Below are 18,291 nucleotides of genomic sequence, written 5' to 3' on the forward strand. Positions count from 1 at the left end.
TTATGACAGTCATGATAGAGTTATGATAGAGTTATGATAGAGTTATGATAGAGTTATGACAGAGTCATGATAGAGTTATGATAGAGTTATGATAGAGTTATGACAGAGTTATGATAGAGTTATGACAGAGTTATGACAGAGTTATGATAGAGTCATGATAGAGTTATGATAGAGTTATGACAGAGTTATGATAGAGGTATGACAGAGTCATGATAGAGTTATGATAGAGTTATGATAGAGTCATGATAGAGTTATGATAGAGTTATGATTGAGTTATGATAGAGTCATGATAGAGTTATGATCGAGTTATGATCGAGTTATGATAGAGTTATGATAGAGTTATGATAGAGTTATGATAGAGTTATGACAGAGTCATGATAGAGTTATGATAGAGTTATGATAGAGTTATGATAGAGTTATGATAGAGTTATGATAGAGTTATGATAGAGTTATGATAGAGTTATGACAGAGTCATGATAGAGTTATGATAGAGTTATGATAGTTATGACAGAGTTATGATAGAGTTATGATAGAGTTATGATAGAGTTATGACAGTCATGATCGAGTTATGATAGAGTTATGATAGAGTTATGACAGTCATGATAGAGTTATGATAGAGTTATGATCGAGTTATGATCGAGTTATGATAGAGTTATGATAGAGTTATGATAGGGTTATGATCGAGTTATGACAGAGTTATGATAGAGTTATGACAGAGTTATAATAGAGTTATGATAGAGTTATGATCGAGTTATGATAGAGTTATGATCGAGTTATGATCGAGTTATGATAGAGTTATGACAGAGTTATGATAGAGTTATGATAGAGTTATGATAGAGTTATGATAGAGTTATGACAGTCATGATCGAGTTATGATAGAGTCATGATAGAGTTATGATAGAGTCATGATAGAGTTATGATAGAGTTATGATCGAGTTATGATCGAGTTATGATAGAGTTATGATAGAGTTATGATAGGGTTATGATCGAGTTATGACAGAGTTATGATAGAGTTATGACAGAGTTATAATAGAGTTATGATAGAGTTATGATCGAGTTATGATAGAGTTATGATAGAGTTATGATAGAGTTATGATAGAGTTATGACAGAGTTATGATAGAGTTATGACAGAGTCATGATAGAGTTATGATCGAGTTATGATCGAGTTATGATCGAGTTATGATAGAGTTATGACAGAGTCATGATAGAGTTATGATCGAGTTATGATCGAGTTATGACAGAGTTATGATAGAGTTATGACAGAGTTATGATAGAGTTATGACAGAGTCATGATAGAGTTATGACAGAGTCATGATAGAGTTATGATCGAGTTATGATCAAGTTATGATAGAGTTATGATAGAGTTATGATCGAGTTATGACAGAGTTATGATAGAGTTATGACAGAGTTATGATAGAGTTATGACAGAGTTATGATAGAGTTATGACAGAGTTATGATAGAGGTATGACAGAGTTATGATAGAGTTATGATAGAGTTATGATAGAGTTATGATTGAGTTATGATAGAGTCATGATAGAGTTATGATCGAGTTATGATAGAGTTATGATAGAGTTATGACAGAGTTATGATAGAGTTATGACAGAGTTATGATAGAGTTATGACAGAGTCATGATAGAGTTATGATCGAGTTATGATCGAGTTATGATAGAGTTATGATAGAGTTATGACAGAGTCATGATAGAGTTATGATCGAGTTATGATCGAGTTATGACAGAGTTATGATAGAGTTATGACAGAGTTATGATAGAGTTATGACAGAGTCATGATAGAGTTATGACAGAGTCATGATAGAGTTATGATCGAGTTATGATCGAGTTATGATAGAGTTATGATAGAGTTATGACAGAGTCATGATAGAGTTATGATCGAGTTATGATCGAGTTATGATAGAGTTATGATAGAGTTATGATCGAGTTATGACAGAGTTATGATAGAGTTATGACAGAGTCATGATAGAGTTATGATCGAGTTATGATCGAGTTATGATAGAGTTATGATCGAGTTATGACAGAGTTATGATAGAGTTATGATCGAGTTATGACAGAGTTATGATAGAGTTATGACAGAGTTATGATAGAGTTATGACAGAGTTATGATAGAGTTATGACAGAGTCATGATAGAGTTATGATCGAGTTATGATCGAGTTATGACAGAGTTATGATAGAGTTATGACAGAGTCATGATAGAGTTATGATCGAGTTATGACAGAGTCATGATAGAGTTATGATAGAGTTATGATAGTCATGATAGAGTTATGACAGAGTCATGATCGAGTTATGACAGAGTCATGATAGAGTTATGATAGTCATGATAGAGTTATGACAGAGTCATGATAGAGTTATGACAGAGTCATGATAGAGTTATGACAGAGTTATGATAGAGTTATGACAGAGTTATGATAGAGTTATGACAGAGTCATGATAGAGTTATGATCGAGTTATGATCGAGTTATGATAGAGTTATGATAGAGTTATGACAGAGTCATGATAGAGTTATGATCGAGTTATGATCGAGTTATGACAGAGTTATGATAGAGTTATGACAGAGTTATGATAGAGTTATGACAGAGTCATGATAGAGTTATGACAGAGTCATGATAGAGTTATGATCGAGTTATGATCGAGTTATGATAGAGTTATGATAGAGTTATGATCGAGTTATGACAGAGTTATGATAGAGTTATGACAGAGTTATGATAGAGTTATGACAGAGTCATGATAGAGTTATGATCGAGTTATGATCGAGTTATGATAGAGTTATGATCGAGTTATGACAGAGTTATGATAGAGTTATGACAGAGTTATGATAGAGTTATGACAGAGTCATGATAGAGTTATGATCGAGTTATGACAGAGTCATGATAGAGTTATGATAGAGTTATGATAGTCATGATAGAGTTATGACAGAGTCATGATCGAGTTATGACAGAGTCATGATAGAGTTATGATAGTCATGATAGAGTTATGACAGAGTCATGATAGAGTTATGATCGAGTTATGATCGAGTTATGATAGAGTTATGATAGAGTTATGACAGAGTCATGATAGAGTTATGATCGAGTTATGATCGAGTTATGACAGAGTTATGATAGAGTTATGACAGAGTTATGATAGAGTTATGACAGAGTCATGATAGAGTTATGACAGAGTCATGATAGAGTTATGATCGAGTTATGATCGAGTTATGATAGAGTTATGATAGAGTTATGACAGAGTCATGATAGAGTTATGATCGAGTTATGATCGAGTTATGATAGAGTTATGATAGAGTTATGATCGAGTTATGACAGAGTTATGATAGAGTTATGACAGAGTCATGATAGAGTTATGATCGAGTTATGATCGAGTTATGACAGAGTTATGATAGAGTTATGACAGAGTTATGATAGAGTTATGACAGAGTCATGATAGAGTTATGACAGAGTCATGATAGAGTTATGATCGAGTTATGATCGAGTTATGATAGAGTTATGATAGAGTTATGACAGAGTCATGATAGAGTTATGATCGAGTTATGATCGAGTTATGATAGAGTTATGATAGAGTTATGATCGAGTTATGACAGAGTTATGATAGAGTTATGACAGAGTCATGATAGAGTTATGATCGAGTTATGATCGAGTTATGATAGAGTTATGATCGAGTTATGACAGAGTTATGATAGAGTTATGATCGAGTTATGACAGAGTTATGATAGAGTTATGACAGAGTTATGATAGAGTTATGACAGAGTTATGATAGAGTTATGACAGAGTCATGATAGAGTTATGATCGAGTTATGATCGAGTTATGACAGAGTTATGATAGAGTTATGACAGAGTCATGATAGAGTTATGATCGAGTTATGACAGAGTCATGATAGAGTTATGATAGAGTTATGATAGTCATGATAGAGTTATGACAGAGTCATGATCGAGTTATGACAGAGTCATGATAGAGTTATGATAGTCATGATAGAGTTATGACAGAGTCATGATAGAGTTATGACAGAGTCATGATAGAGTTATGACAGAGTTATGATAGAGTTATGACAGAGTTATGATAGAGTTATGACAGAGTCATGATAGAGTTATGATCGAGTTATGATCGAGTTATGATAGAGTTATGATAGAGTTATGACAGAGTCATGATAGAGTTATGATCGAGTTATGATCGAGTTATGACAGAGTTATGATAGAGTTATGACAGAGTTATGATAGAGTTATGACAGAGTCATGATAGAGTTATGACAGAGTCATGATAGAGTTATGATCGAGTTATGATCGAGTTATGATAGAGTTATGATAGAGTTATGATCGAGTTATGACAGAGTTATGATAGAGTTATGACAGAGTTATGATAGAGTTATGACAGAGTCATGATAGAGTTATGATCGAGTTATGATCGAGTTATGATAGAGTTATGATCGAGTTATGACAGAGTTATGATAGAGTTATGACAGAGTTATGATAGAGTTATGACAGAGTCATGATAGAGTTATGATCGAGTTATGACAGAGTCATGATAGAGTTATGATAGAGTTATGATAGTCATGATAGAGTTATGACAGAGTCATGATCGAGTTATGACAGAGTCATGATAGAGTTATGATAGTCATGATAGAGTTATGACAGAGTCATGATAGAGTTATGATAGTCATGATAGAGTTATGACAGAGTCATGATAGAGTTATGACAGAGTCATGATAGAGTTATGATAGAGTTATGATAGAGTTATGACAGAGTCATGATAGAGTTATGATCGAGTTATGATAGAGTCATGATAGAGTTATGATAGAGTTATGATAGAGTCATGATAGAGTCATGATAGAGTTATGATAGAGTTATGATAGAGTCATGATAGAGTCATGATAGAGTTATGATAGCTGCTTCACTCACTCGGGCGCATTACATATGTCACGACCAAACACTAACGAAAATCAGAACCAATCGTTTCAAAGGAGTTCACCTCCCACCTGATAACTGAGCTCAATTGTGAAGTTCCAGACCCTTGTACGAAACAAAGTAAGTCCAAGGGTCTGGTAAAACCAGGCTACCAATAAACTATTATTCATAGAATTTTGACATCAGGGTTTCTTCAGGCCATGTCATGAAATTAATTTTCCTTATAGACAGAACCAGCAACAATGACATTGCTCAACTATTTTTACAGCATAGATTTGTCAAAAACACCAAAATGATGGTCTTAAACATATTGAGCTGCTGTTCTGACTGAAATTTCACATAATATTTTGCCTTACGTTTCTGTTGTATCCAATTTAGCTTTGAATATAAAAAATGCCCTCATTCCTCTGCTTGATTGGATGTTTACAAATCTTACAAAATGAAAAATGCCAAGATATTTTGCATTTGTGGCATTATAAATGTAGTATTTAAGCATTAAAAAGGCATTAAAAAGCATTAAGTTTAAGTTATTTAAGTAGAAACCTTGAATATTTAACACTCACACTCTTCCATGTCTTAACATCTTGACGTCCCTGACCACCCAAGCACCATGCTCTGGCATTTGGTGGTCAGGGACATGTCTCCATAGTAACGCTAAGGGTCAGCGCTCATGTGCAAACGACTAAAAAACAAAGCGATTGATGAATGCGTTATAGCAGCCTCTTCTTCCTGCTGAACCCCGGAGTGGTGTGCAGGCGGCACCGCTGTCGGCTCCAGTATGTAGCGGTGCGGCTAAAGGGGAACGGTGGAAACAGCGGCCGGAGAACGTCTAATGAATACATGATTCAACAGTGCCTACAGCGCTGATAAGGAGGCGGAGGGGCGCTATAATTACATTATAATAACAGCTCCTGCTCAAGCTATAAAAGTGCCCGAATGGGAGGACAGGCGTTTTCCTCTGGACACAAGGCTTAAAAACTGGACTGTCCGAACCAAATTCCAGTGACAGTTTGAAAGAGCCTCCTGTCATTTAAGTGAAATGCCAAAGGGAGATGTGGGAGGTCAATAAAACCAGTGCTTAATTTGTAAATTTGTATTCTGATGTGATGAATTGGGGGAACAGGCCAAAACATTTGCCGGAACACTCTCATTAGGCACCATTATATCAGATACATTTTTTGCCTGATCCTCCAAAATATTTCCCGGATCCTCTCTGAAATTTTTTTTATTGGGGGATTGTGTTCTCCCAAACGGGGGATCAAATTAAGCACTGAATAAAACAGTGAATTTTTTTCATAAATGTCATGTTTACTGCATCATTTCAGGTTCAGGCAACTACATTTAATGTCATTTTTGTTGACTGGAACTAGACTCTGTTTGTGCCTGACGGTTCGTTATTGTATCGTTTCCGTTCTCTGACTCTGTGTCCTGCGCTCCCTGCTTGCAGTGGCGTGCCAGCTGAACCTGACTGGTCCAGAAGGCTTCATCGAGGCTCCGCCGCAGTCCAGCTCCTCCTTCCTGTCCACTCGGGACTGCTCCTACCTCGTGACGGTGTACACAGGCTACGGCGTCGAGGTGCAGGTAGGAAACTTACTGTAGTGCCGACTTTGAGCATGTTTGCCAATCGATATTGACCAATGTGGGTTTTTGTGTGTGTTTCTGACGTCAAAAGCATATTTGTAGTAGTTGTTATTTCCTACTGCTGCTGCTGCTGCTGGCTTACACTTGTATTGTGCTTTACAAGCCAGTGTTACCAAGTTCCTCAAAGCGCCACACTGTCGTCATTATTCATTCACTCCATACTCGGTGGAATATACAATAAACAATATTGGTAGGACGGATTTTTTTAGGCATCTATAATATTCAAGATTCAAGATTCAAGATTTTTTATTTGTCAAACCATGTGAATGGTTTATAAAGCATTAAAAATATATGTATATATCTATAAAGCATTCACACTAATGATTGTGAATATATTGCTTTATCGCTGGCAAACCCCTCGCTATCTCGCCGTAGTTTGACAAGTTATTTCCATAATCGGAGCCAGCACTGCTGCATTTGTGTTAGATTTTCCCCTCTTCTTGTTTCAAGGCCAAAATCTGCCCTGAACTATGGTCTCTTGTGATCTCATTTTCTGAATTTAGAATATTTGGACTTGTTGCACCAAGTTTCTTAGTTAAATATTCCTTATCTCTGAATTATTCACAGTGTTTGCAAAAGGTCCAAGTCAAAAATCACTCCGGAAAATGTGCCAAGGGTGAAAATCTGTTCAGATAAATATGAACGCTTGTGTAATGGCTGCTAAGGATCCAAAAGTGGGTCAAAAAGAGAATCAATACTTAAAGGTCCCAGTATCAAGGTTCATCCATTTGATAAACTATTCATTGCACCTCACTCTCTGTTAGCCTGCTGGGCTAAAGTGCAGTTTGCAGAATAATAGCTAGGTCAAACCCATTTGTGCATTTGTAGATGAATTTTGTAGCGCCAGACTGAGTTTTTCATCATTTTCGAAATAAAAGCAACAGAAGACCAAAAACATGCAGGTTCATCATGTTTTAGAGTCCGACAGCTGAACCTTCCTGTAATTTGGGGCGAACCAAGTCAGCCAGAGCTGGAATGAAACAACAAATTGACACTCCATTGTCCAGGCGTTCCATCCTACTGTTGGATCATGACCCGAAACACAAGTCCAAGCTGATGATTATCCAGTGTGATTTAAGATTCTAAGACTTTTAACGTTTTAGATGTACATTTTAAGACCCGCTTTAGGTCTGGTGGCGGTTCTGGGGATCGATAAGGTCTCTATCTTTCTATCTAAGCAGAGATTTCTGGAAATAAGAGTAAAGTCATCACGCTTGGTTTCATAGGATAAAAGGCACATTCTTCTTTTTAGCTTTATCGTTTGACGCTGCAGATGCCCCAGCTCTGATCACACAGCCGGATATAGCGCACATATAGGCTTAAGGATTAGCTGGATCTTTGGGTGTAACGCAATTCAGATCATTTTCTTGTGTCTGAGATTATGGATTACGAAGTTTGGGCCTTGTGGGGATTTCCGTCAAAGTGAGAGGAGCTCAGATTAGATCACAGCGCTTCCTCCTGCGCATCAGCACGGATTAGACTGACGAAGATCTCCACTGATGTGAGCACACAGGGGAGGGATCAATGCGTTAGGCTCGTGACGTGGCGTGTAATAATAAAGCAAGTTTGGTTTGAATCAAAAGAGATAAGATGAACACGCGGGAAGGGCTTTTGTGAGCGTGTAGATATGTTTCCTTATCAGGTGGAGGTCTTTCTTTCTTGTTCAAGTGTAGTACAGTGACGGAGGCTCGGTTGATCAAGGTCGTCCATGGAGTTTGCGAAGGGCTTTTCACTTACGGTGCTCGACTCAGAGTGTGTTTGCTAGTGCGACCGCGAGACACTGGGTAAAGATTAGCCCATGACTAATCTGGCGTACCGCAGGTGTCCCGTGTGTGTTCATTAACAGGTACTGTCACCCCGATAAACATTATTCAAATATCGTGTTTGTTTCTTTTATTTATTTGGTGGGAGCGACGCGTGTTAATGAACACACACGGGAAAATTGGGAAAACACACAGTGAAATTGTATGTTGCCCAATGGGAGTATGTACAGTGGTTTGAAAAAGTACCCTTTTAACTTTTCCACATTTTTCCGCGCAATGGTCCACAAACATAAATATATATAATTCAAATTTTATGTGAAAGACACACACTAAGTGACACAATCGTGAAGTGAAATGACATTCTTTAACTTTTGTTGAAGTATCTATACAATCTTTCCGCAGATTCTTGATTGGATTTAGGTCTGGACTTTGACTTGGCCTTTCTAACACTTGGATATTTTTTGTTTTCAACCATTCCATTTGTCGCCCCGGCTTTATGTTTAGGGTCGTCGTCGTGCTGGAAGGTGAACCTCCGCCCCAGTTTCAAGTCTTTTGCAGACTCCCAACAGGGTTTCGTCCAAGATTGCCCTGTGTTTGGCCCCATCCACCTTCCCATCAACTCAAACCATCTTCCCTGTCCCCGCTGAAGAAAAGCACCCCCAGAACCACCATGTTTGGGATGGTGTTGTCAGGGTGATGTGCAGTGATACTTTTACACCAAACATAGCATTTTGCATTTAGCACTTCAATTTTCGTCTCATCTGACCAAAGCACCTTCTTCCACATGTTTGCTGTGTCCCCCATGTGGCTTCTGACAAACATTAAACTGGACTTCTTATGGTTGTCTTTTCAAAATGTCTTCTTCTAGCCACTCTTTTCTTAAAGGCTAGATTTGTGCAGTGTACGACTAATAGTTGTTCTGTGGACAGTTTCCCCCACCTGAGCTGTAGCTCTCTGCAGTTCATCCAGGGTCATCATAGGCTTCTTGGTAACAGCTGTGGTCAGTGCTGTCCTTGTTCGGTCTGTAAGTTTAGGAGGACGGCCATGTCTTGGTAGGTTTGCAGTGATGCCAAACTCTTTCCATTCCTGGATGGTGTATTTAACTGTACACTAAGAGATGTTCAAAGCTTTGGAAATCTGTTTATAACCTAACCCAGCTTTATACTTCTCAATAACTTGATCCCGGACTTGTCTGGTGTGTTCTTGGACTTCCTGATGCTTCTGCTCCACAATAGTCACTTATCAGACCTCTGAGACCATCACAGAGCAGCTGTATTTGAACTGACATTAGATTACACACAGGTAGACTGTTTAGTCATTGGGTCAACATGTGATCATTCAGAAATCATCAGGCAACTTTTGAAGGCAATTGGTTGCACTCAAATGAAAGGGGTATGGATACTATTGCACACCCCACTTTTCAGATTTTATTCATTAAAAAATGTCAAAATCATGTAGAAATTTCACGATTGTGTGTCACTTAGTGTGCGTCTTTCACGTAAAATTTCAACTCAATATATTTATGTTTGTAGACCATAGCGTGGCAAAATGTCGAAAGTAAAAGGTGTGCGGATACTTTTTGAACTCACTGTATAACATAAATAAAATTGGCCCAAGCACGGATCCTTGCGGTACCCCATAGCTCACTTTGGAGTACGGTGAGGACTGTTGGTTTACAGTCACAAATTGGTCAGATAAATAAGTTTTAAACCATTCTTACTTCACATTCTAACCTCTCAAAGACTGTGAAAGGCAGAAACCAGGATTGAAACTAGTCCGGTGTCAGCAGCTAATAACAGGTCATTGGTAACTTTGTGGTCAGCCCTGTGCCCTGACTGACATTTTTCTAATAAACTCTCCTGTGTTTGAGATTTTTTTCCAAATACCCACAGCATAATACCATCTCTCTCAATATGTATTCAATTGAATTTGTCACAGAGAATTATGTAATAACAATGAAGGAACACCACCAATAGATTTCCGATAATAGTCTGAGACAAAATACATTTAAAACCCTCACTGAGCAAACTCAAATCTTAGCTATCCAAATGTCAGCTATTGAACTGACCTGTGCTTTTCCAAATACCATCTGCCCACACCTGTTTGTGTGCACTGCGTTCACTGACCTTTTAGGGAGCTGGAGTTTTCGGTGATTTAAGCCTCGTCCGGTCGCCCTTGTCTCCACCTGAAACCCTCCATCACAAGATGAACTCCTGCGGCTCATAAAATATACAGCGGCCATTACGGGGCTGACCTTCCCGAAGCATTCGGGGTAAAAAAAAAAAAGGTAGGAGGGCCTAAATCATTGGCGCTGAAGGGCTCTGGCTGTTTCCTGTCACTGCGTATATAAGGTACAGGGGGTGAATGATGGGAAGGCTAGAAATGGTCGGTGGGAAAATAGAGACAAATCACAAGTAAAGCAGAGAACGTAAAGTAGGGCCACACAATGAATCGCAATGAATATCGGCCTTTGAATGTACCTAACTGCAATTATTTTGGGAGGATACAACAAAATGTCCTGTCCTAGGATCTTATTAGAGGCCTTTTGACAGGGGTGAAATTTCTAAGAAAAAATGACATTGATCAGCAACTATTTATATTGCATACAATTGTAAATGATGTCAAATGCACACATGATGGTGCAAAAAGCAGTCAGCTGCAGTTTTGCCTGAAAATACACATCATTTCTTGCACAAAGGTTCCCTGGTGTGTCTAATTTCCTTTTAGATATTGAAACTGCACCTCATTCCTCTATTTGATGGAATGTTTGCAAATCTTAGGGAGAGTAATATGCGCAGATTCGTGGGATTGAATATTTAGCTTTTGTCTATTAAAAAGGGATTAAAAAGCTTTACATTTGACTTGCAGCTATCTGTATAAACATTGGTTTAGTTCAAAACTGAACTGCTGATCAGATGAGGAAAATGCACTTGAGCAAAGATCACATGCCTGAACAATCATAACTTGGCCATATTTAACACATGGATTGCCAAAAAATAATTATTTTATTGCAAAACTAGACACTCTAATACACCTTATGTGTGATTTTGGAAAATTGGTCCAAGGACGGCTGAGAAACATCCTGATAAAGTCTTCAATCTGAGAACCAGGCTGTTTAAATGCACACGCGATAATGAGCGAAAGCGATCCATAACATGTGGTGTTTCAAAACGTGTCTTCCTACAGTGACATGTGATGGTGGTTCCATGATGCTGTGGGGCTGTGTGGCCAGTGCAGGGACTGGGAATCTTGTTAAAGTTGAGGGTCGCATGGATTCCAGCAGATTTTGGAGAACAATGTCCAGGAATCAGTGACAAAGTTGGATTTTTCAACAAGACAACGACACTAAACACTGCTCAAAATCTACTAAGGCTCAAGCAGAGGAACACGTACAATGTTCTGGAACGGCCATCTCAGTCCCCAGACCTCAATATTATTGAACATTTGTGGTGTGATTTAAAGCTGTCCATGCTCAGAAACCATCAGACCTGACTGAACTAGAGATGTTTTGTAAAGGAGAATGGTCCAAAATACCTTCCACCAGAATCCAGACTCTCATTGGAAGCTATAGAAAGCGTTTAGAGGCTGTTTTTCTGCAAAAGGATCCACAAAATATTGAGTTAATTTTTCTTTTGTGGTACTGAAATTTATGCACATGCCTAATTTTGTTTAAAGAGGGGGTATTCTGCTTTTTTCAATCACATAGCACCAGTCTATATCCCACTACAATTATGACCAAACCTTCTGTTGGTCTGTAAATGCAGTAAATTAGAATAACTGCCTTGTATAAAATTGCTCTCTCAAAATGGCTGTAGTGAATATCTTGAAATAGGCCTCTGTCTCTTTAAGAACCTCTGAGCCTTTCAGACACGCCCCCTCCACACGCTGTCTGTGGCATCAGTGGGGAGGGGGTTCTGCTGAGGAGCAGTGGTTGGTTAGGAAAGCTCGGAGGCGTCTCCAGGAGGTGGGGGCGTTCCTAGGAGGACTCAGGCAAACCTATCTCTAAAATGGCCGCCATCAGAGTTTTTACAGATTACTCAAAAACACGTGAATGTGCCAAGGCAACACTTCAGGCATGTTTTTAATGAGGGAATGACATAATAACATGATGTAAAGCTTGAAAAAGTCCATTTTGCATAATACCCCCCCTTTAAATAATTCTTGCACACACCTGTGTTTGTCTCCTATGGTTATTGCCACCTATAACCAATGATTTATAAAGGAAAATCATGAAAATTTACAGGAGTGCCATATCACTGTAAGTACAAATAAATATATAAATTGTACTTTTTTGGAAACAAAGCTCTTGAGGTGGATTCTGACCAAGATTGGATCTTACTAGATCTATCACTCACTGCAGCCTGGGCATCTGCTGGAGAATGTCAGATTTTATTTTACACTCCTACTCTCCACGCAGGTGAGGTCTTTTCCAGAACGCAATATAACAATGCTGAGGTGGCCAAAAGCAGTTTTATTCGTGATGTAAGCCCTTTAACCCTCATGGATATATACTAAAAATGTGAACAGTGAAGTCATTGTCGAATTTAAAACATGCGTCACAAACCTAGTCAGAGTTGCAGCACAGTTACCAATATGAACTCATGAAATGTGTTGTTTAGACACGTAACATTGAGGATTCTGTTGAAAAGGATGTAAATGCGTAAACCTCTAAACACTGACCCAGCCGACTGACTGCAGGCAGTAAATATTACACGCTGGACGCGCTTCAAATGGGCGCCATACGTCACTGTCCCTTTAATGCGCCTTATCAAGAAATCCGGCTCATTTATCTAACCGTCGTCTCAGTGCGGCCCATCGGAGATCCACTCGCTAATTTGATTGCCTTTTCTACAAGATAAGGCCCATTGTAGCCTGATGTAGCCACGAGTATTGGGCAGTGGGCTCTTTGTAAGAAGCATCGACTGACTCCAAAGCGAATAGCACTGCAGCTTTTATCATCGTGTGCTTCTGTTGAGATGGGACAGATTGGAGTGTTGATTTCTCATAATGAGGATATTGTCGGTTAAAATACACTATACTGATGTGCACTCCAATACCAAGTCGCCACAAAAACAAGGTCACACGCTCTGGACCATAGGGATGAGCTTGTTGTTTTGCTGTTTTCCACTGGTCTGTGGTGGAGAGGTGAGCTGTGGTCATTTTGCCAATATGGCCAAATGATTTCGCTCAGTGTCTTATTTTTTATTTCTAATATTGTGCTGCTAATGGCTATTGATATCTGGACAGGTCTTAAGGCGAGACACTGCAGGTGAAATCATTGATTTTTCACGCAGAGCAAAAAAAAAAAATGAACCCTCCCCTTTATGATGCTTATTTTGTCCACTAGCGGGCCAGAGAGGTTTTCATTCCACTCTTGCAATAACACCTCCACTCGAGCCGCACCCACAGTGATCCAATCTTTTACTTAACAATATGCTGAAGGTTTTTCAAAGGAGTTTTTCAACTTCTTGTCCTGTTTTATTTCATTTTGGACCCCAAAAAACAATGCAAAATTGGAACTTTACACCTTTTTCACGCTACTTCCAAAGTTGCTTCAGCCCCACAGTTCACGCCGCCAGAGCCGCCGCCATAACGAGCCATTGTTCCAAAGTCAGACGAAGACAAAAAACAGCGACTTTTCCAATCATCACCTTTTGTGTCTTTCTCTCCCCCTCTGTCTGCGAAATGGCGACGGCCTTATCAGCAATCCCTTATTCCAGCCAACTCTATTTGGGAGCTGTAGTGAGCTGGTGGGTCCTGGGGGTCTGCCATGACGAGAGAGAGGGAGAGGAGGAGTGAGTGAAGGTGGCAGAAGTGAAAAGTGCTCAGGGCTAAGGAGCGAACGATGGTCATTTTAGAGACAGAGAGAGACAGACAGACGGGAGAGGGAGGGGGGAAAATAAATGTTATTAAGTAAATGTCTAAATGGAATCCCAGTTGTCTCATTTCACCTGACAAGATTGAATAAACCACCTGGGTGACTGCAAATGTGCACCGTCTTTTTATCAATTACCATCAACAAGTCAGGGAAATCAATCTTTAGCTCTTGCTTAAATGCCTTCTGACTATCCTCCTGCCTATTCTAAAGAAACGATTAAAGGTTTTGAAATGAATGCAAAGTAAGGCACAAGAAAATCACATTGGCAGCTTCATGGCGTCTAACCCCGCAGACGAACTCAAGTGCAGCTCACAATTGTCAATGAACGGAGGAGACGAACATCTTAAAAGCGCAACAAATTGAACACATTCACAGAGATTTAAACGTATTCAGACGATGGCAATGATTTAAGGCGAGACACTGCAGGCGAATAGGGAAAAAATTTAAATTTACAGATATTATTTTGAAACTTTTGCTGTAGATCACTGGCATAAATGTGAGAAAAAAATACATTGCAAGTTTTCTGTCATTTTATCTTTTCATATAAGAACAAGGTGTTTTATGCCTAAAAATGCCCCAAATTTCCCATCTTTTTCAGAAGGGATTTTGGATTTCTTTTTTAGTTTTAAAATAAGCTGTTTTTTAGTGGAAAATTTTGTAAAAATTAAATTTTTGCCTTATTTTTTGACATTCAAAGCTCAGTAAATGGGGCTTAGGGATTAAATAATAAAAAATCCCGCTGAAAAAATCTTCCAAATATTGTTCAGTCCAAGGCTGGAAAATGTGAAGTCTTTAGGTCCGACTGACGTGGACATAGTGTCGCCACAATGACAGAAAAATGTGTTTTGAGAAAAAGGCCCTTGAAATTGCATTGTCCCATATAAGTCTATGGGGGAACATTGAATCAGCGCAATATTTAAACATGTTTTTGTGAAGACTAGGCATATTTTTGGTTTCCGGGTGAAAGCTTGTATGTTCAGAGACCAATTTGGCCCAAAACAAAAAAAAAAAAATCGTTTTGCCTGTAGTGTCTCCCCTTAATTCAGACACTACACACTGCCTGACCAAACCAAAGGTCACACGCTCAGATATTGGTTTGTTTCGCCTTTAGCTTTGAATACAGCACACATTCGCTGTAGCATCGTTTCAATAAGCTTCTACAATGATCTTGTATTGAAGATGGGAGAGTGTGACCACTGCGCGGTCAGATGTGGAGTCTGTGGCAGCCAGTGCATCTCACGCTCCCTGAACCACTCTTTCACAATGTGAATCCTGGCATTGTCATCTTGGAATATGCCCGAGCCATCAGGGAAGAAGAAACCCATTGATAGGCACATGGGTCAATCCGCCAAATCGGTGCCTTTTCAGCTTTAATACCGCCCCAAAAAAGTTGTTTTAAAAATTATTTTTCTTAATATTTTTTAAATTGTTTAAGTGTACAAAACATGTATGGGGACCATCTCAGTCTCTCTTTTACATTTTTTAATGGATTTTTCTTATCTTTCTTCCTCAGAATAGTAACAGGAATGACGGTAACAGGAATGACAAAATTTGACCAATTTGCCAATTGCAGGCTAATGCTAATGCTAACTAGCACAGAAGCACCCACTGAAACCAAATGTCCACAAACAGTTCATAGAGTAAAATATTGAAGCTGATTGAGTTGTTGATTGTGATGTCATTGGACTGAACCATTAATAGACGAGAGTTTTTGTTGTTTGGCAACAGGAATGACAAAAACTCAGATACATAAAACTGCAAATATTTCATAGAAATGAGATTTTTTAAATACTTAAAATTAGTAAAATAATGAGATCTCTTAGTGGACAATGTAATGAAGTGATTATTTTGTAGTTCTAGCTACAATTTATGCATTTTACACTTTATTAAAGATGAAAAATCAAAGACGGGGAATTTTGGCCTGTTTTTTTTATGAGAATTTGATTTTTGGATTCCCTTTTTTTTTTTTTTTAAATAACATTGTTGAAGTTGTTTCAAAACTATTAAGTATTACAAAAAAATATCTAAATTATGTTATGTAATAGTTGTCTTTCAACAATTGGCAGTGATTGCCATTTTGTGGCTGTTTGGTTTTTGGGACGCAAAAGGTTTTGGCGGAATGACCCACATAGTGTTGCTGTACCAAGACCTGACCAACAGCAGCAGCCCCAAATCAGAACAGTTAGTTACATTATGGTCAGGCAGTGCACTGTCCAAACTGTTTTATTTGCTAAATTTGACATTCTAACTAAGTTCAGCCCCACATCTGCGTTAACACTCGCCTGTATCCATTAGCGCTCTGGTTTTGCGTGGCTGTTCTCCGGTGTTCGTGCAGAGCCTATTAGTAAATTGCAGTATTGACGCCTCTGCTCCAGCGCCTGGATGTGATCACTCTACACTCACAGCCTTCCTCCTGCCTTCTCAAAAGGTTCAAAGTTTGACATTGTTCAATAAGATCACATAAAAGTAGTCCCAACATGATTCATGAAGTATCTGTAAATATCACATCTGTATTTGCAGAGGTTGCGAAAAGGGGACAGGACCAGTATTCCTTGGCATCACGGTGGCTGTGCTGCGTTGGCATGCTCATCCCGTGTCAAAACAACCCAAAACATGTACGATGGGCTAATCCTCAAGACGTTGGTTGAAGGGTGGGCGTGTGTTTTCCCATCGCTCTGCAGCTTCAGCCGGTGGACGGCGGACAGTGCGGCGGGGGAGTATCGAGCGCTCTATTGACGATTGAAGGCGAGAGTGAGCCGAGCCAGACTCCGGTTCGATACAGCGCAGTTAGGCCCAGGATGGTCCCGGTGGGGGGGGTGGGGGGGGTGGGGGGGTGGAGGGGTGAGGGGTTGTGGGGTCGATGAAGAAAGTGCTGAGTTAAAGAAAGAGAATGAGAGGGAATTGATGAGCGCAGGGGAAGAGTGTCACTGTCTCCGGCTGAAAGGGAATACTCCATTCTGATTAGACAGTTGTGGAAAACAGCCGTGTCAGTGTGAATGCAATCAGCGTTGGGGGGGGGGATGTGTTTGAAGCCAGTGTGGAACAATGGATGGAAATGAAATAAGCACTAAGTCGAATGCATGTATAACCGTTTAAGAGTTTAAGACCATAGGCATGCTCTACGGATTTACCTTTTACTAAGAGAAGGTGTGTCTGCTTTTACAAATTACTGGGAAAACATGCACTGGTCTATCCAAATAAACAAATTCAATCAAAGAGACCAGTTCTGCAAAGGCTGATGATGCAATTGTGGCTAGGTAATTGGTCTTGCAGTCTGACTTTCTCCCTACGGTTCAGATTTACCCGGGTCACACGTTAATCCCACTTTTTCCCTTGTATCTCGATCAATCTCATCACTTGGCAGGACCTCTCCTGGCTTTAAGCCCCTATTATCGGCGACTGACGGTCTCTGACACATGCTAATGCCCGTCGTCCTCCCCCCCCCCGGCGTGTGTCCCGTCACCGAAGAACTCCTCTCCCGGTCAATGGCACGTCAACAGGACCCCCACAACCACCTACCCCCGCTATCTAATCAAGACCTCTGCCGTTGTAATCCGCGCGCTCTCTATCTAACGCCGCTTTCAATTTCCGCCGCGTCGAGAGGCAATCATGGGCGCGGGGGGGTCGTAACGGCCATCTCAATACAAGGAGGCTTCATTTGATTGTCATCTCCGAGGAGAGGTGGAGAGCGCCAGGATGGAGACGTGACCTTGTGCGTATGATAGCGCGGCGGAGGGAGGAGCAATCCATCCGGCAAATATGGATTTTTCTCTCTTTCAAGGAAATTTCCTCCACGTGGATCGGTATCGGTGCATCGCTGTGGTTCGGTCTTTGGTCCAGTTAAGGTCAACAAATTCACAATTTCAATGCACTCTAGGCGATTTCAACCAGGGCTGCGCGATATATCGGCAAGTTGTCGTTATGGGAATATTAGGTGAGGCATCGATCCAAAATAACTGAGGTCTTCCATCAGATTGACACCCATACTAGAACAAAAAAGCATTGGGACTTTAAAAATCTATGAAAGTTCTGTCTTAGCCATGATTTTCTTGATTTAGTGCACTCAATAAATGATTCACAACTCCTTTTCATGACTTTATTGG

The 18,291-nt window shown here is 39.6% G+C and overlaps 1 protein-coding gene across 2 annotated transcripts in view; it reads left to right on the top strand.

Annotated features, from left to right (window-relative positions):
- The window catches only part of LOC306965136 (seizure protein 6 homolog), a 226,029-nt gene that overhangs the window by 118,905 nt on the left and 88,833 nt on the right, over positions 1 to 18,291 (top strand). For both annotated transcript variants that reach the window (XM_079559378.1, XM_079559379.1), the window contains exon 3: positions 6,354 to 6,487. In XM_079559378.1, the coding sequence (XP_079415504.1) occupies positions 6,354 to 6,487 (134 nt within the window). The remainder of the gene's footprint in view (positions 1 to 6,353; positions 6,488 to 18,291) is intronic.

Source organism: Gobius niger (assembly GCF_951799975.1).
Source record: "Gobius niger genome assembly, chromosome: 1".
NCBI classification, from domain to species: domain Eukaryota; kingdom Metazoa; phylum Chordata; class Actinopteri; order Gobiiformes; family Gobiidae; genus Gobius; species Gobius niger.